This window comes from Dysidea avara, chromosome 6 (assembly GCF_963678975.1).
Source record: "Dysidea avara chromosome 6, odDysAvar1.4, whole genome shotgun sequence".
Lineage (NCBI taxonomy): Eukaryota > Metazoa > Porifera > Demospongiae > Dictyoceratida > Dysideidae > Dysidea > Dysidea avara.
Window position 1 is genome coordinate 36,391,872 of NC_089277.1, and position 20,066 is coordinate 36,411,937.

A 20,066-nucleotide genomic window follows, 5' to 3' on the forward strand; every position below is an offset into this window, starting at 1 on the left:
AACTCATAAGTGATATAATATACTTCAAATTGCGCTACAATTATTACTGTAGGAAACACAAGTGCTTTTCACGAAGAAAAAAGATACGAAAAATGCATGAAGACAAACTTTGAAGGCGTATGCATCTCAGAGGTAGCTACGTGGATTTAACTAACATTTGGGATGTCACATTTCTTATGACAAAGAAATTCCAGAGCATAATGATCAATTTATGTATAACCACAACCATGTTACACACTCAGGCTGTAAATTGTATTTGTGTAGAGACCAGACTGTGACCTGATTCCTACTCTGATTAAAAATAAACAATGATTTAGGGACAATATAATAACAGTGTGTCACTAAGGCCATAGGGTCAAACTGAAGTTTTGCTATAAAATGTTGAATTTTAGCTGTTTAAGTAGCGTTTGTAGTACTGTGTTATTGAAAAAGATTTGTCATAATGAGTTATTCCTTATTATGTTTGAGTACATGGAGGGAGTCTTCTAAGCTAAATTCAATTGATATTTTGTCAAATACTCAACATTTGTGATGTACCGCACTGCCTTCCCATGACCATATGACACACTGTTGTGTGTCTTATCTAATTTAGTAGTAGCTACTTTCACAGTAACTCACCTCTGTTAGCCAAACTGTATGACCACAATTCAGTGTAGTATCATGAATGCTTCCATATCTACACATTGCATAATGAAAAGGAGGAGTCGATCTAGTAAGTGTTGCTATGTGCTCTTCCCTCATCTCTCCACACTGACAATGAAAGCCATACTGGAGTCTTCCATGACTGTAACTTAACTGTTCACAAACACTTCCCAAGGCGCTTCCAAGAACATCCTGTACAGCAAGATGCACAGGATACTGTTGGTAATAGTTAGTTTCCTTGTGTCTGATTTGGACCTCCAAATATGACAGTCTGTCCATTAATGACAAAAAATATGCACTAGGCAAACGAAATGTAATCAAGTTACTGTAACTGTGCAGAGTATCCTTTTGTGTATCCTTTTGTGTTAAAAGGTGCTTCCAACCACTTTGTAGATGTTGTAACAGTTGTACTACTAAACAGCAGAAAAATCCTCTTGGAAGGAGGTTGGATACAAACTGAATTAAAAGTGGTTCACCTTGAAGGAAGCCATATTGGGATAGTATATCATCATCTTGCGACTGGCTGGTGTAAGTTGGTAGTACATAGGGAATGAAGTAGTTCTCTCCACTACCATCCTCTCTTTGTATTGGAGCTATTATTTTCATCTCAACTAGAAGAGATATAAAATACTCTTCCTTTAGCTCTTCTTCCCACTTCAACTGCCCTATCAATTCTTTACAAAGAATCCCATTATATTTCAACTTATTTGTAGCACTTAAATTAGAACAATCCTTGAAAGTGAATTGTACTATACTGCTAAGCCTGTCAAAAAGCCACTGATGATCAACAATCACATAATCACACAAGCCAGGCACTTCAGGATAGTACAATAATATGCCCAACAAATGGTAGTATAGTAGTGCACTTCTAACTTGGTCAACATCAGTGATCAAGTTGCTTTGTGAAGCAATGGAAACACAATCTCGAAAGGATATATAAGGTTTAGCATTGCTGGAACAAACTCGGCGTATCTCAAGCTCTAGTAACATCCATGTGATTGGTAGCTCAAACACATCTTTGTCTGAAGCTATTGTGTCTATCTTGTTACGAATATATTTTGAATTTAAATCTTCTTTTTCGTTATCACCAGCAGTGGTGTTGTCTACTGGAAATAAAACACCGCCATCTTGATTTGACCATACTGCTGCTTTGCAGTCAAGTTTTTCGACCATTGCAGTTAGTTTACAATTGGTATTGTGTATCATGTCTGAAGTAACTTTGTCTGCATGAGTTCCCACACAACAAAGATAGGAATTGGTATTCTTGCCAGGAATGGTGACCAACTGTGGAACTTGACATACTGGTCTTTCCAAAGAATCATTTATTGAGGACATCAGGAACTTGATCATGTCAAAGTTGGAGTACCTCAAATGATAAGGTTCAAACACTTGTTTACCATGTTCACTGTACTCCACCAACACTTGGTCTTCAAGGCTCTTGGATAAATCGTGTACCACAAAAGTCACCATTGGGTGGATATTGACTGTCGGTAGTAAGTGTATATATTCAGGTTGTCCTCCTGTGTCCAGTAGAGTAATAATATTAAACACTTCTCCAGGATGGTGGAGAGGTTCATCCAATGCATCATGAGAAGAGGTAGCCACAAACGCACTTTTTACCAAGTTGTCAAATGTTCCCAGAGTTTTAGTTTTAACTTTAGGTGCCTGTGAAAAATAACTAGCAAAACGTTTACTCACAGACTGTGTTTGTGGTGCAGGTTTTGATTTGGTAGCTTGACTATCTGACAGTTCCTCAGGTTCTGTGTGGCTTCTACCAGAATTTTGATGCTCAGTACTTTGCACCTGCTGATTAATTGAAGAAAGTCTCTCTTGTACCGGTAGTGACTTATTTGATGATAGCAACACTTGCCTTAAATAAGTTATTTCAGAATCACTATCCATTTCAAGCCATATTGTATTTTTCATTTCAGAATCTCTTTCCTTTGAACCAATAACAAAAGCTTTTTTCACCAATATAGCATGTTTAGCTTGAACCACATTAGTGCTGTGGTGTAGCTTGTTGATTGCCTTCTTCATTAAGAGATTACTAAAGCTAGTTTTACCAGCTGCACCAGAACCAGTGAAAAGGATTTTAATGAACCTCACGGGTACTTTTCCAATCTGCACCTTAGCTTTTTGAAGACTTTTTTGGAGTCTGGATATCATTTGTTTCTGTACATATTTTAGCATGGTGTAACATAAAAATGCAATTGTAATTTTTGTACATACTACACTATATGTGACAGAAATACACATCACCAATTATGCAGCATAATTTGTAGCATAATTGTTACTAGTCAAAACATTGAGTATATTGCCAGTATAATAGGCACAGTTTTGTGCATCGATTGTCAGAGAAGCTGACACTGCACATTATGCATGATTTAGAATTGGGATAGAGTGCAAACACAGTAAAAGTCAGTTATACAGTTACTTGTGAAGATTGATATACTCTAATAGAACCAGTCATTGTACGTTGAAATAATATCTAAATAGAATGTTCACAGATGCATTAGATATGCCAATACAGCAGTCAAGACAGAATTTTATATGAGCATACTTAAAGCAGAATGGGACACAACAGGGGATAATTTGAGCATAAGGAGCATGGAGCATGGGGAAATTTTGGAACATTGCTCAAAAGCACGCATGATAGGCAATTTCAATAGCATAATAAGCTCAGGCCTAGTGCACATTATAATTAATCACTTCATTCAACTTTACATAGTAAAAATAAACTCAAATTTATAACCTCTGTACTATCGAAATGATCTGTTCTTGGATTTGTTTCTTCTTGTTGTTTCTAAGCTTGAAGTGCAGTCTTCTCACTTGAAAACATGGATGGATATAAACTATAACTGTACCTTGATCAGTTCCAGAGTTCATGCTGAATATAGTGAATAATGAGACAACCATAGCCTATTGCTCTCATCACATTCAATTCAATGAGTACTTGTAATTTGTTTTAAGTATATAGCTATGGTACAAAAATTAATTGTTTTGCTCTACGTGCACTATAACTCCAAAAGTATTTACCAGATATAAGGTCAAAACTTTAACAACTTATTGGTTTTCTCTCTAAACTAAGAAATGATGACAAAAAATGCAAAATGGTTGCGTTTTTGCTCAGTTTAGAAAACTGTGTTTAATATATTGTAGCAATACTGGATTACAAAATCCTTAGCAACACTGTAAAGATGTACTCATTCATTTTCTTTTTTTGTTACCAATTTCAAAATATGCAATACATACAGCTATACAAACACTTTTATAGACAGATACCTTTTCATTACTTTGTTTAACCATTTCATGTTTCAGTAGTGTGTACTTTCCTTCAGTTGCTAAATTAAGAGGTGTTTTACCATCCTGTAGGTATACTTCATTATCATACAGTACTGTAGTACTCTATAGTAGGGAGTATGAAGATTTTAGTAGAGAGGCTAAGCAGCAAATTTTGATGAAATTGTACACTTTGTGATAAAAGCACCAAATTTTCTTTGAAAGTTGAGTGAGGTATACTAAATAATTAGAGATATGGTGCCACATCAAAATAATTGCCTAAGGGAATGTTTGGAAGCGGTGAATTTTGGAAAATCATCCATATGGGTGCATTTGACATCTAACATATTTAATGATCAAATAACATGATTTACTGTGTAAATCTACAGGTACTTGTTAATGATTGTGAACCATTCTCAATGCCGAAATATATTTTTAAACTGTACCCTCCTCTTAACAGTTACTCACTAAACATATTATTTCACGCACATCAATATGGGCGATTTTCCAAAATTTGGTCACATTTCTAGCTGGCCAGCAAACCATACAAGTGCATCCAAAATCTTCACCTTTACTTAAATCCACCTCAAAAACGCCTTCGCTGTAAAATAAGGCACGTCCAAGAAACTACAAGTACCTGTAATCCAATGTAATTAAAAACAGCTCAGTTGTAAGGAAAGACTTCATAAAAGTAAAAATAACTGGTAACTTAAAGAGCTGATATCTGGAGCAGCCAAGAATCAATCTTACTCATACTAAAATGTTTTAATCCATGCAAGAACACCTTGCATTGGCTGTAAAAAAAGTGCATCCATGAAAGTTACTGGCAATTGAAATAGCTGATATCTGAAGCGGCCAAGAATGAATGCTGATATACAACTAATTGGAATTAACAAAAAGTTTAACATTGAACCTTTATCTTTCAGCTGTGTTCTACATTCACTCTTGCTGCATCATAAATTGATTTCTTTTAACTCTAATTGGCTGGTAATTTGGCCGCCTTTTTTAATATTCAGTGTATAGAGCAAAAAAAGGCGGCCAAATTACCAGCCAATTAGAGTTAAAAGAAATCAATTTATGATGCAGCAAGAGTGAATGTAGAACACAGCTGAAAGATAAAGGTTCGATGATAAACTTTTTGTTAATTCCAATTAGTTGTATATCAGCATTCATTCTTGGCCGCTTCAGATATCAGCTATTTCAATTGCCAGTTACTTTCATGGGTGCACTTTTTTACAGCCAATGCAAGGTGTTCTTGCATGGATTAAAACATTTTAGTATGAGTAAGATTGATTCTTGGCCGCTCCAGATGTCAGCTCTTTAAGTTACCAGTTATTTTTACTTTTATGAAGTCTTTCCCTACAACTGAGCTGTTTTTAATTACATTGGATTACAGGTACTTGTAGTTTCTTGGACGCGTCTTTTTTTACAGCGAAGGTGTTTTTGAGGTGGATATCACTCATTTTTGTTATAGTGATAGTCCCACTGGGGGAACAACAAAATTGTTAAAAATTTAATGGTAACATTTAGATGACTGATATTTGGAAATTAGCAATAATATTATGATCTTGGAGAGTCAAACATATGCACCTGTCATCTTGTTTGACAAAGGCATGCACATTACAGACTGTTCACACTGTAAATTTGGAAGTATGAATTTACAGTGTAGAATAGACAGATTGTTCTATAGATCTATGTTTACTGTGGCATTCATTTACTCTTTACAACATCTCATATCTGTGGTAAATGCTTTAGATTATGCTCATAATTAGCAAGTGCATGCCTACACAATTACTACACAGCTAGCTATTGACTGTTCTATTAGAGTATATTTATCTTTTTATAATATTATTTACAAAATATATCTGTGGAAAACTTCAGGCATCTTATGCTCAAACGTAGCTAAGTGTTAACTGGGTGCATAATAAATTACTACACAGCTAGCTATGCATAATGTTGACTGAATTCATAATACAGACAATTTATTGCACAAGCACTGATTGATGGTAATATGATGCAATGCTTACCAGCAGCTATAGTGATCTTATTTATTTATCTTACTTAGTTCACTGCAGCTATATACATGTAAGTCTCAGATTACATTTCAAGTGTTTTTGTGTTGTGGCACTGTAGGGAAACACTATGCATCTCCTCATCTCAATAACTACATCATCATCATATGTGACCGGGCCTGCAAAAATAGGGCATGTGGGCACAAACTACACCTTTTCACATAATAGTTCATATCTCAGTACTGGAACAGAATATTTGCATTCTGTAACCTGCATCGCAACGCCAATTAAATGCTTACGAAGAGCTAAAAATTGCATTGCCATATTGTAGTAGTACAAAAAGTTATCCATGATAAAAGTGTGAAAAAGTAGGCTAAAATCATGTGCCCACATGCCCTATTTTCGCAGGCCCAGTCACATATTTAGATCAACTGTTGTAACTGGATTGACAAGGTGTACAGATTTCTAGTCATATAAAATCAATAAAGAGGGATCAGTAAAGAGGATGGAGGGAAACCAACAAGATATCAGATAATTGTACAAGAATTATAGGAGGAACAGCCAAAATGCACTTAAATAAAACATCTCAATTAATATTCAAAACTCTTTGCTGATACAATAACCATAACTCTGCTCTGACAATTATCTTATCATTGTGTTGAACATTATATAATTTGATTCTTAGTGTGGAGCTACAGCCTTACATTTCCCAGGCCTCATAGTATATGGATAGCAATTTATACCAGCAGATGAAAGAATACCTTGTATACGCAACCTGAAAGCTAAATACATATATTATAGTCATTATTATCAAGAGTCCATGCAAGCATATAACAAGAGTTCATTTTAATATGGGACTCTAACTATCTTTTGGACAATGTATATAGGGCATCAGAAGATACAACCAGTGCATTGAGATCTAAGCCTTTTTGACTGGAATTAAACAAACTTTCAAACTTGATGAAGCGAATTTGGTCACTGAAGGACTAGCTAAAAGTTGCAGTATACTTAGCTAAAATTTTCTGAGGGAATATGTCCCAGAGGCCCAGACTATATAGACCAGTTGACTTAGCCTTAACTACCACTTTCACCTTACTCTGGTGCCCCTGGTGTATCAGCAACATAATAGTAGCTATAGAAAAACTAGTTAATGCCATAGGCATAGCTAGGGGCGGGCATTTGCCCTACCATCATGCGTTCTATGCGACCATATGCATCATCACACAAAAAATCCTATAGCTAGGCTATAGTACACACGTACCGCATTGCTGAGCCATGACTAAGGACAAGTACCACACAAGACTGACAATTATCACGTGATCTATTTAGGGGAAGTCCCTTGGAATGTCCCTGCAACACCCCAAGCGAACACACGTGGTACGCGGTTTTAATTAAAATTTAACAAATGTTTAAAATGGCAGTCCAAGAAGGAGAGTGAGAGTAACGAGACTGAGTAATCAACTTTAAGTCTTATTATAACTGGATTTCATTTCATGGTGAGGTGTACTTTAATGCAGAGGCCGTACACCACACCGTTGCTGAAGTATGAAGGAACCCATGAAAGAATAAGAGTCTGGAGTGGAAGTTAACAAAACTGATTAGATCGAGGATTATATCAACATCGACACACACCGATTAACTGCATTTGCAGTATTTTAGAGTCCCGCCAGGCGAACACTCCTAGTAGCTCCACTAGCTCGTATTATCTCATGGCGAGATTGTAGTGACAAGGTGTATGGACCGATTACCAAAAAACCGTGGCTATCTTATCATTTGCCACTTACATCATCATCAGAAGTCTAGGAACTTGGCTGCAGATGAAAAGTCAGTAAGTGAATCTTTGTCAGATATCAATGTTTGTATGAAAAAGTATACCCATTCACATACATGTTCTGGTCTAAATTACTGAATTTATGTACTGTACACTGAAACATATTGAAGAAGTGTGCTGCATGGGATGGACATTATTTTATTTAATTACGGAACACTGTCATTTTCACAAACTAACCTGCAGAACTAATTCACAGTGCTTTTGTTCAATTGTAACACTAATGTAGTGAAGGTTAATAATGGCTGTCAAGACATCAAAATAGATCAGAGTGTTCCTTTCCAAATATCTGGCATTCAATTCGCCATAGAAAAAGTAAGTGATTTTCAACCTTAAAAATGACAAGCTTAAATTTCATGATTTCCTTCTGCTATAGCTCATCTTAATCACTATTCACTGCTATTTCCAAATCTGGTTCGGAATCTGAGGTATCTATCACGTGTTGTGGGTTATTACGCCTTTTATTGCATGACCCCAAAACAATCAATACAAAATGTATGGGGGAATTTGCTACACCCGGTCAGTTTAGGCCATTTTGACAAGCCAAAATTTCCGTGAATTGGAGGCATCATTGTACTCGCAGAGAGTTGCTCTACATGTATCAAATTCAGAAAGTTACTAAACAGACTTGAGGTAGGTGGTACACAATAATTAATTTAATTTTTATGATTGTTCAATTGAAATGTATTAGACATGCTGTTCCAGCTGGCATTTTTGCCATGAACAAAAGTATAGCAAATGTCTGCAAACTTCTTGATATGCCTGTCTATTCAGGTCTCTGTGTAACAATGTCAACTGTTTAAATGAATAAAATCCCCAAATCTTTATTTTGTGTAAAAAAGTGATGAATTTAAGTGTATTGCATTTAATGCTCACCTATCTGTTTTATTGGCAATCTAGTCATAGTGATTCACCCACTAACAGTGGATGTGGTTGTGATACTTAACTCTGGACCAGGTAGGACCTTTATTAGTATTGTGAATTTCATACGATTGGTCTCTTGTGTTGACAGATTACCAAGCAAGTTGTGTTTTGTGGTGACTACAAACCCAGCCCTAGTGATAATTGGCCAGTTGTCTGACTAGCAGCTTTGACTTCAGGTGTGTGCACAAGCTCACAGCAATTGCTTTATATGCACTAGTGTAACTTAATGTTATTTAAGATCAGGTATTGGTTGTAAAATGGATTAAGCAATATTGTCAGGTATTCACTTAGCTTAAAAGTGGGAATTGGTACAATTGCAATCCTGAATTTCCTGTTGTATAGCTAAGAATATATTTCCCATGTTGTACATTCTGTTTGGTGGCCACTTGTTGTTTGACAGGCCTCCTTGTGTTCATGTTTACGTACTTAGGCACCAAAGAACATTTACGTTACCTCTCGTATACAGTGGCGGATCTAGAAATTTCAGAGGGGGTTTCAGATTCCGCTCAACTTTAGCCTAGCTATAAGTCAAAGACCAAAAAAAAAAAAAGGTCACAACCTGCTGTAGAACGTTGTAATTGTGATTTCAAAGGCTAAAGTATGAAGTTTTTCATTTTACACCCATACGACGACTCGTCAATAAATTATGAACATGCTGTTTTCAGAGGGGGTTTCAGCTGAAATCATTGCAACCCCCCTGTATCTGCCACTGGTACACCAGATTCACTTATGGTCTTAAATATAATTTTTAAATGTTTAATTCAGTGCCTGCTTGTTCTTTTACAGGGCTCACTTGATGTTGTGTCATCATGCAGATATCCAGGAAATAATCACTTGGTGTTAAACTGATGTTTATTAAATTTTTGTGATGTGTTGTAATAGCATTGTTATATGTTTACTCTATTGCAAGAAATTTTCATGAATTTTTCAGCCATCTTATCCACAATTAGAATTGCCTCATTTGTTCTGTCATGGCAGCTAGTTCACACTTCCACAGCAGTTTCACACTTCCACAAAGCACCATCAGTTTAAGGTGGAGTGTAGTGGCTTTCATTATGTACGTAAACTAATGTAGGGCAACAAAGTTTTGTCTGGAATGTGGTTCGTGGTTTATGACTGTACATGAGTTTTCAGTGGTCATTCCACACAACTTACAAAATATTTCTTGTATCATAAGTGGTGTATGGCATTAAATGGAGTATTGTCTAATGATTTATAGTGTCTGTACATCCTTCACGCTTTCACACCTTGTTTATAAGACATCTGCCGATTATAAATGCTCGCATGGGGCGTGGCACTAATTGGACTCTAAAAGATTTCTGCTCAAAACGCCTTCCCTAGGGAACTTACGGGTCTGCACACTTTCATGACTTGTTTGTCAGACATTAGGGCTTGTGTCCACATCAATGGCGGATCCAGGATGGGGCATTTGGTCCCCCCCCCCCCCCTTCAAGAAATTGCATACAAGATCGAGATACTCTAATAGAGCAGTCAATTACTCTAATAAAGCAGTCACAATGTTCATGAGGCAGTGTAGCTTACCTATGAAGTTATAAACAGGATTTTATTTTACATAACATATGTGATATAATATATTTGGTAAAAGATCACTAGCTATTATTGTTGTGACTTTTTTTTTTTTTTTGCTCTTCAACTTTTTTCAGCAAAATGCCCCCCCCCTCTTTCCAAACTCTGGATCCGCCCCTGCACATCGTGTCTTTAAAAGTTATTGTAGGGATTACAGGTTTGAATGGAGAAAATACGCGTAGGGCCAACCAGAATTAGATAATGTCAGGCCTAGATGGCCGGTACAAACACGGGTAAGACGACTGGTATAACATGACGATAGCTGTAACACAAGGTAGAGAAATAAAGTGAAATATGTCTAAATACGGCTGTATTTTTTATTTTAGCAAGGTCGCAAAAAAACGATGACGACTAAAGATTTTTTTATTACGTAACGCAATACAAATCCATAGAGAGATATTGCATAATCCAGGGCTAATATTGCAAAACCAACCCTACACGTAAATAACTCACAGTAGTGGCCGCGTCTTTTGATTGGGCATGCGCTTCGTAGTTTCTTGGCCGCGCGCCTCACTACCATGAGTATTGATAGCATGATTGTATTTCAAATTTACAGCTACAGTCAGCAAATATTTCAAAATGAACTGTTTTAAAGCTTATAATGGTGCCTATTTCTCTGTGCTAAAAGTATAGGGACAATCTAATAGAAATAAGATATTGCACATCTATGGCTTTAAATAAATTGAATCTCCGTGCTTCTCAACATTGCAAGTTAATGACCTGGATGGACATCTCTGTTGATCAGCTTTTGACTTGTCTATGCAGATGGAAATTCTCAGTGTACTGTATAAGCAAAAATTTTGGCGAGCTGAATATTTGTTGATTCCTCAATAAATTGCATTTGGCAAAAAATTAATTTGGTGAAATGTATTATGTGTAAATGTGTGTGTTAGTAAGCCTTTCAGCGATATGAAATTTCAGCTGCATGGAGTTACGTGCGTGATGAAAAACTGTGTATGTGGCTACTAGCTGTGGTATAAAATCAGGCGAAAGAAAACTGAGGATCGGAGTCGATAATTTCTAGGGCCACTCATCTTTCCAGGAAGAGGGAGCATGCAGCAGAGATCTTGCATGGAATATTATGCCGAATCACGTTGCTTCTTTTCTCAGTGATGGCTACTGCATATGGATCGAATAAATTTTCATCCTCCATTTCACAAGTTGGATTGCAATTACTTATATTTAACTTGAGAGTTGTGACATGTACAAAATTAAATGGCTAGTAAAGACTGGCCATCCAATAGAGGCCGAACAAATAGAGCCATTGAAAAGAAATATATTTTTTCCACGCAAACCACCAGCCAAGAAGAAAATGACAATAATTATGAGCAAAATTGGACACAGCTTCGATTTTCAGCAGGTCTCGATATGCATACAATTCTATTGCCTATCTATTATAATACTAAACACAAATGGCAAAATTTTAATTTGGTACTTTGGAACCATTCGCCAAATCGCCAAATTTAATTCCACGCCAAATTTTCTGCTTATACGGTATTTATTAGGCACTTTATGGCTTCTCCACTACATTTTCTATTGATTTTAATTGTCAGGTTCTTTGAGTGTGACATGATTGGTAATTTTAATGGCACTATGTCTAATATGAAATAGTATGAATCAAGCAAACATTGTACAAAGTTTGGTGCTTTAATCAAAAACTGAATGACTTTTTGCTTAACCATTCTACTATTTGGGCTTTTCTGGCCAATAATATTGCACAAACTAGCTATGTAGAAATCAGATAGGAGGGGAGCAGCATACCAGACTAAAACATAAAGGTATCAAACACAAAGGTATCAAGTGGATGACAGATGTACGGCAAAGTGAAATTGTTCCTGAGATGAAGACAAAATGTACCATTATGTAAATGCTTACAAAACTAAAAGAGGAGGACAACAGCCACCAGTTACTAAAAGCTACCCATATACAAAATTATTAATACAGTAATGAAAGTAGTAGAAAGCATACACAGTCACTCAGTTCAAGACTGTGAGGGTTGCCAATAAGTAATCTTGGTCTCGCAGAACATGATTGTAAGCAAAATGTACACAAAACAGCCAAGCTGTGAAAAAGTGGTGTGGCATTATAAGCTTAGGTGAAAAAAGTTGTGAAATCAAATGTAGCAGCCATTGCATACATATGGGGTGCCGTTTGTATCAAAATTATAACAATATAATAAGTATAAAAGACTAGGTTATATATGCTTGCTGTATATGGTTTATACATAATAGTATAGCGGCGTAGCCCTCAAAATTGGCAATATTGTGCACTTTTTCATAAAACCATGAAACTTTCCACATAAATTGTACTCCTCATGACAAGTAATTTTAGATATAGTGCCATCGCTGAGTTGACCCTTGTTGACTTTTACGGCCATTTTTGTACAGAAAATTGATCATTTTTGTCTTTAACTCCTTGAGGCAGTAATTAACTTGTTAAAAGCATGGTACCAAACAAAAGATCTTGCTGATAGAAACAACTTGGTTTTTATTTGAAGTCAATAGGTGATTTCATTACAACGTTATGATCATTTTTACTAGTGATAAATTTACCTGCCCTCGAGGTGTGAATTACCTGTGGGCAGATAATTATGCATAAATTTATCAAATTTTGCAGCTAATAAAAATACTCATAACTTAAGAATGAAGTCACCTACTGACTTCAAATAAAAACCAAAGTGTTTCTATCAGCAAGATCTTTTGTTTGGTACCATGTTTAAACAAGTTAATTACTGCCTCAGGGAGTTAAAGACAAAAATGATCAATTTTCTGTACAAAAATGGCAATAAGGGTCACCAAAGGTCAAATCAGCAATGGCACTATATCTGAAAATACATGTATTGAGGAGTACTATTTATGTGGAAAGTTTCATGGCTTTATGAAAAAGTGCACAATTTTTTGGTTGTGCCACTATACTACAATTATGTACATTTTCATAAGTAAATAATGACTCTTTTTAAATGAATAATTTACATTATTTAATATATATATAATGCTCAAATGACAAGATAATGACTAGCATCTTCTCTATTATGTGCCATTTGTTGTCCTGTTACACATTTTGGCACAAAACCTGAACTTTGAAATGCCATTTGTATCAAAATTTAAATTTTAATTACATTGCCAAAAATAGAAATGGAAATAATTTTCATTGATATTGTTTACCCAAAAATGTGCAAAGTACTTCATTATTTATTAAATCATGAACATTATTTGTTAAACCATTAAATTCTTTACTTAACAACGTTTAACGGGTTAAACCAGGTTAATGTAGTGAAGTATGCAGGTATGCATAACACAAAGCGGGTTATTACTCACGTGAACAGGGCGCGAAGAGGAGCAGTGGGCACGGACGGCAATAACTGGATTTGGGCGGCGTTTACTAGAATACAGGGGCAGCAACAATTAGAAAACATATGTTGCGCTTGCGTAATCAAAAGGCGGGCTTGAAGTGTGAACGCGTGGCCAGCGAAATTGTTTGTCCCACTTGGTTCGTCTTGGTTAATTGTTTTGGAAATCGTTCGAAAAAAACAAACAAATTGTTAGCACTGGTCAGAGAGAATGCCGCCCAAAAGGAGGAGCAAGAGAAGACGTGCGGAGTCGGAAGCGACGGAGGAAGGTACCACGACGGTCCAGGGAACCACAACGGACGTTTCTGCTGGGTCGACAACAGGCAGCGGCAAGTCCTCCGATCCTTTAACCAGAGGAGATATCCCGGCAATCGTTGAAGAGATCACGAAGCAGCTCCGCTCGAACAGTGATGGAGGCCACGCGTCCTTGACGCCAGGTACGTGATAGACACGCACTGTATGCCCCCCCCCCCCTCCCCTTGTCGTAACCCATGGGCCCATTTGGGTAAGGGACACTCCCAGGTCTCAGGGTCCGTTGTGCCCCGGTGCGGACTACCGGGTGACCGCGTGCGCCTTTGTAACCCCCCCCCCCGCACAACACAATCCCTTTGTCACTGTATATACTTGTATGTAGCTCATGTGTGTGGCTCATGAATTGTCGATTGCTGTACAAGTATTGTAATGCCCCCACACCTCCCCTCCCCTTGGGCCTCCCAAGTATAAGGGCCACTACACATATGTCAAGGGATGTATGGCTTAGACGTGAGCATGTAGGTAGCGTTGATAAAAAAAAAAAAAAAAAAAAAAAAAAAATTAATTAATTAATTTAAAAAATATATATATTATATAAAAAATAAAAAATAAAAAAAAAAAAAAAAAAAAAAAAAAAAAAAAAGGACATGCCATGCCCTGCATACTTAGGTAGAAATCATCCTTCATGTAATAAACATTACTCCATTGCAGCCATTGCAAGGATCCCTTCTCCGGAGACCATTTCCCATGTACCTGTAACCTCCGACCCGCCATTAAGACAAGGACTAACACCAAGTCAAGACCCAGAACAAAGTGATGATGCCCCACCAAGAGGCACAACGGACAGTGTTACCTTCAGTGCAGGGTTCCCACCAGTACCGTCCAAGCTGGTAAAGCGGATTCAGGATGGTGAATATGTGGACTTGGCCGAGCTTACAATAGACTGTCTAAGCATGCCGGGTCTTTCCGACGCGAGCAGATCAACCCAGATCAGGAAACGGCCTATTACTTCCATTACTGAGTGGACACAGTGCTTCAACAACTACACTTCTATCCGTGGACGCACCCAGCCAGAAAAGATCCATGATTGTTTAGGATATGAACACTTGATTATAGAGGCACACTTGGAGTATTTTGGAGATGCGTGGGCAGTGTACGACCGTCGTTTTCGACAAATTGCAGCATCCCGCGGAGACATTATTTGGGCAAGACGAGACATGGACCTGTGGCACACAGTATTCGCGGGTTACCAACGCCGACCATATTGCAAACACTGTTTCGGGCCAACTCATTCAGAGGATCAATGCTGTGCAGCTTTGGTGCCCCTACCCAGGGAGAGAACGACTGTGACACCTCAACCTCCGAAACCCAGAATCTGCCGAGAATGGAACTTCTCGCAATGCTCTTTCTTGGGTTGTCGGTATATCCATGCTTGCTTGACCTGTTACACCGACCCAGACTCCACAGGCAGCAACCACAAATGGATCCAGTGTCATCGAAACCCTAACCGACGCCGAGGACCTTCAGCACCCCCTCCAAGGGGGGTGCCCCCACTGATGGGGATGTCACAGCCCCCTTATTGAAGAGGATGCTAGACAAACACTTGCATGGCTGTAATCCAGGAACCGTCTTGATTAGCACACAGTTAGGATCACTAGGCAATTACAATTGTGAATAGAAATCAACGCGAGCACAACTCCAATTTTGTGACCCACCCCCATATGTTCCTTTTTCCTTTTGTGTATGTATTAAGCCATTGTCCTTAGCGTATGGTGTCATGTGATCTGCAATTAAGATAATAATGTGATTGTTATCATTAGGGATAAAGGGTTATGCCTGCCATAATACCTCCCTCCCTCTTTTTTTTTTTTTTTTTCTCCCTGTAGTGCCCATCTATGACTTACCACCGGAATTGTGGGATAAAGAGCTGGTGCAACAGGCTCCCAGGCCACCTTCCCCTGACAGCTGGTTACAGCAATGGTCATCCTCACTCCAAACTAATTCCCCTTTCCAAGTGCCCATCACAGCTAGCTTGGTACATACCCCGCTTTGTGCCCCGGCATGGTATTCAATGCTGATAAATCACCCTCATAGGCAGCTGGTGCAATTCACACTATGTGGTATCCAAGAGGGCTTCCGTATTGGCTTCACAAAACCCACATCATTGAAGTCTGCCAAACGCAACTTGAAAGGAGCACGAGAACACCCTGATGTAGTTTCCGACTACCTTGAAACAGAGCTATCCCTAGGCCGAATCGCAGGACCTTTCCCCCCAGCAGCAGTCCCTCAAGTCCACCTAAATCGTTTTGGCGTAATCCCCAAAGGTCAGACAGGGAGATGGAGGCTCATTGTGGACCTGTCCCACCCCAAAGGTCAGAGCGTGAACGATGGCATACCTAAACATTTATGCTCCCTTAAGTACGTAACCATTGATGAGGCCATAAAGGGGATCGTCCAGCTTGGCCGTGGCACTCTACTGGCCAAGATTGACATAAAGAGTGCATTTCGCCTAATCCCAGTCCATCCAGCAGATAGGCACATGCTAGGGATGAAGTGGGGAGATGGAGTATACATTGACACCTGCCTCCCGTTTGGGTTACGTTCAGCGCCCAAACTGTTTAATATCCTAGCAGAATTCTTAGCTTGGATAGTTAGACAAAGCAATGTGTCATTCTTAATTCACTACCTGGATGATTTCCTAACGATGGGGCCTCCCTCCTCCCCAGTCTGCCAACACAATTTAGATACAATCATTCAAACCTGTGATTACCTTGGTGTCCCACTGGCGTTGGAAAAAGTAGAGGGTCCACTTACCACCCTGCCATTCCTAGGCATTGTTCTAGACACCAGCAGGATGGAGGCAAGACTACCTGAAGAAAAGCTTTTGAAACTGCGGAAAGAAATTGTCGACTGGATCGGCTACACCAATGCAACAAAACGGGAAATTCTCTCCCTGGTCGGATCTCTGCAGCATGCTGCAAAAGTGGTACGCTGCGGCAGAGCTTTTGTCTCCCGCATGTATGTAACAGCAGCCAAAGTAAGAGAGCTACATTTCTACACCAGATTAAACGTGGAGTTTAGGTCAGACCTGTGTTGGTGGCACACTTTCTTAACGGACTGGAATGGCCTCAGCCTGCTCCGCTGGAATGACAACAACTGGTCTCCCAGCCACATCATCCAGACAGATGCATCAGGCTCTTGGGGGTGTGGTGCCTTTTGGGAGGGCCAGTGGTTGCAATGGTGCTGGCCACCAGAATGGGCCCAATACAACATCATGATAAAAGAACTGGTTCCCATAGTTTTGAGTTGCGCTGTCTGGGGTAAACAGTTGGCAGGGAGTAAAGTACTGTTTGAATGTGACAACTCCAGCGTGGTCGCTGCAGTTAACAAGCAATACACAAGAGAACCAACAGCCATGCACTTACTACGGGGTCTCTGGTTTTTTGTAGCCTATTTTGATATTGATGTTAAGTGTAAGCATATAGCAGGGGTAACCAACACAACAGCAGATCACTTGTCCCGTGGTAACCTACGTAAATTTTTCTCTTTACACCCTCAGGCATCCCTCCAGCCATCTCCACTGCCTCCACCATTGCTCCAGATCATAGCGGGAGGGCCAGATTGGACATCACCTCTATTCAGGCAGCTGTACAATACTACTTTGAGAATGGTTTAGCACCAGCTACTCAACGATGTTATAGTGCCGGCCAACAAAGATACATACAATTCTGCACACAAGCTAATCTAACACAGATACCCACTTCAGAAAGCACATTGTCATTGTTTGTAGCTTATTTAGCACGCACAGGTTTAGCACACAGCACAATAAAAGTCTATCTTTCCTCTATTGGTAATTTACACTTATCCTGCAGTCAGCACCACGTGTACCGCAGGGCTCTCACCCCACGCTTGGAACAGATCCTCCAGGGCATCAAACGAGAACAAGCCAGTACACGCCCAGTCAGAATACGCCTCCCCGTCACAGTGGACATCATGCATAGCATCTACTCAGTTTTGTCTAAGACCCCAAACCAATACCAGGAAATCATGCTGTGGGCAGCATGCTGCACCGCATTCTTCGGTTTCCTCCGAGTGGGAGAAATGACCGTCCCTACGAAGACTGCTTTTAATGACTCCATTCACTTGTCCTTAGGGGACGTTGCTCTTGACAGCAGGTCAACACCAACCATAATTTGGCTCATGATCAAGCAGTCTAAGACTGACCCCTTCCGAAAGGGAGCCAGGTTATGCCTGGGTCTAACAGATTCGATAGTCTGCCCAATCAAGGCATTGCTTCCTTACTTGGCACTTAGAGGTAGCAAACCCGGTTCATTATTCCTTGTGGAGGACAAAACACCCCTGACTCGGGTCCAGTTTAAGTCTCTCCTCTCTGCTACATTAAAGAAGGCTGGGCTAGATGACTCACAATACAACACCCACAGTTTCAGGATAGGCGCAGCCACTGCAGCAAAGGCAGCAGGAATCTCAGATGCACATATCCAATTATTGGGCCGCTGGAGGAGTTCAGCATTCCAAGGCTACATCAAAACACCCGTCCAAGTTCTCACAAGGCTCTCCAAGCAACTGGTATCTGCTCCTGGGTCTCAATGGAAATAGCTTACAAGAAACAAGTGCGTCATACATTAGCATACCAAATAATTATACCTTCATATGGCATATCTTTGTATAGACTGTTGTACTCACATATTTGCACATGTTATATAGAGTAATCATTGAATATTATAAGGGCACAAGGAAAGTGAAGTGATCAACAAACAGGCTGGCTTCTGGTGGATATGCAGAGGCTCCTGCTATTCCTATGGCTTGGAGGGAAAGGCAGTAGCCTTTCTTTGGCCTGTAGAAATTTTGTGGCTTCAAGTTGGGGGAATCCCCAAGAATTTCTACCTCCAAGCCTTTATAGTAAATAATTGGCCAATATATTTCGGGTACTAAACTTAATTTGCTGAAAGTGGCCTCCTTTGTTAAAACGGCTAAATAGGAGAACCAGGGAGCCCTGCACAACCACCAAGAAAACCACCATCAGCTGACGGTGGCATTTCAATGTTCAGTGGGATAGAGGAAGGGACCAGGCTTGCTGGGTCTCAACTAACTAGCTACATTAAATGTACATTAGCATACCGTTAATCTTAACAAACCTTGCAATCGACATCTACAACAGGCTATACAGGGTTACATGAGGCTACACAGAGTTACATAAGGCTACATTGAAGCTACAAGGATTTATGATACCATACATGGTTACATGTGGCTACACTGGGTTACATTAAGCTACACTGGGTTACAGGATACTGTACATGCAAGGTTGAATGAGGCTACACTGAGGCATTACAGAGGCTACACAGGGTTACATGAGGCTATACAAATGAAGCTACACAAAGTTACATTGGGATAATTATATGAGGATACACAATGTTATATGAGGCTACACATTGTTACATGAGGCTACACTGGATGATATATATGAGGCTACACAGGGTTACATGAGGCTACACTGGATTACATGAGGCTACACAGGGTTACATGAGGCTACAATGGGTCACATGAAGCTAAACTGTATTACATGAGGCTGCACAAATTTACATAAGGATACATAGGGTTACATGAGGCTACACAGAAGTTATACATAGGGTTACATGAAGCTAAACAGGCTTACACGATGTTACATAGAGCTATAAAGAGTTACATGAGGCTATACATTGGGTTACTTGAGGCTACACTTGGTAACATGAGGCTACACAAGGTTGCATGAGACTGACATGTACAGTTACATGAGGCTACAAAGGGATAATTATATGAGGCTACACTAGATTACATGAGGCTACACCAAGTTACATGAGCTGCACAGAGTTGCATGATACTACATTGGAGCCTCATGTAACCTTTTGTAAACCCAATGTAGCATCATGTACTTCTGTGCAGCCTCATGTAACCCTTTGTAGCTTCATTTAACCCTGAGTAGCTTCATGTAACTCAATGTCTCTTCGTGTAACATTTGTCTAGCCTCATGTAACCTAGTGTTACCTCATGTAACCCCTTGTAGCCTCCTGTAACCCTGTGTATTTCCCCATGTAACTCTGTGTAGCCTCATGTAACCCTGTGTATTGCCTCATGCAATTCTGTGTAGCCTCATGTAACTCTGTGTAGCCTTATGCAACCCAATTTCTCCTCATGT

At 39.3% G+C, this 20,066-nt stretch overlaps 2 protein-coding genes across 3 annotated transcripts in view; one reads left to right on the forward strand and one right to left on the reverse strand.

Annotated features, from left to right (window-relative positions):
• The window catches only part of LOC136259447 (uncharacterized), an 84,249-nt gene that overhangs the window by 7,050 nt on the left and 57,133 nt on the right, over positions 1 to 20,066 (reverse strand). The window contains exons 12-13 of the mRNA XM_066052931.1: positions 3,925 to 4,008; positions 619 to 2,814 (exon numbers count right to left, since the gene is read on the reverse strand). Of these exons, the coding sequence (XP_065909003.1) occupies positions 619 to 2,814; positions 3,925 to 4,008 (2,280 nt within the window). The remainder of the gene's footprint in view (positions 1 to 618; positions 2,815 to 3,924; positions 4,009 to 20,066) is intronic.
• On the forward strand, positions 13,614 to 18,990 carry LOC136258123 (uncharacterized). 2 transcript variants are annotated; one of them, XM_066051427.1, is made up of 2 exons: positions 13,614 to 14,058; positions 17,433 to 18,990. In XM_066051427.1, the coding sequence occupies exons 1-2, from the start codon at positions 13,833 to 13,835 to the stop codon at positions 18,488 to 18,490; spliced, it is 1,284 nt and encodes a 427-aa protein (XP_065907499.1). In that variant the 5' UTR covers positions 13,614 to 13,832; the 3' UTR covers positions 18,491 to 18,990. The 2 variants fall into 2 exon arrangements, with proteins under 2 accessions (XP_065907499.1, XP_065907500.1); XM_066051428.1 differs by lacking the exon at positions 17,433 to 18,990 and adding an exon at positions 14,585 to 15,717 and having other exon boundaries at positions 13,625 to 14,058.

Coding starts and splice junctions, on each gene's coding strand:
- LOC136258123 (XM_066051427.1), top strand. CDS start 13,833: ATGCCGCCCAAAAGGAGGAGCAAGAGAAGACGTGCGGAGTCGGAAGCG. Junction 14,059..17,432: donor CCACGCGTCCTTGACGCCAG/GTACGTGATAGA, acceptor TTACACCCTCAG/GCATCCCTCCAGCCATCTCC.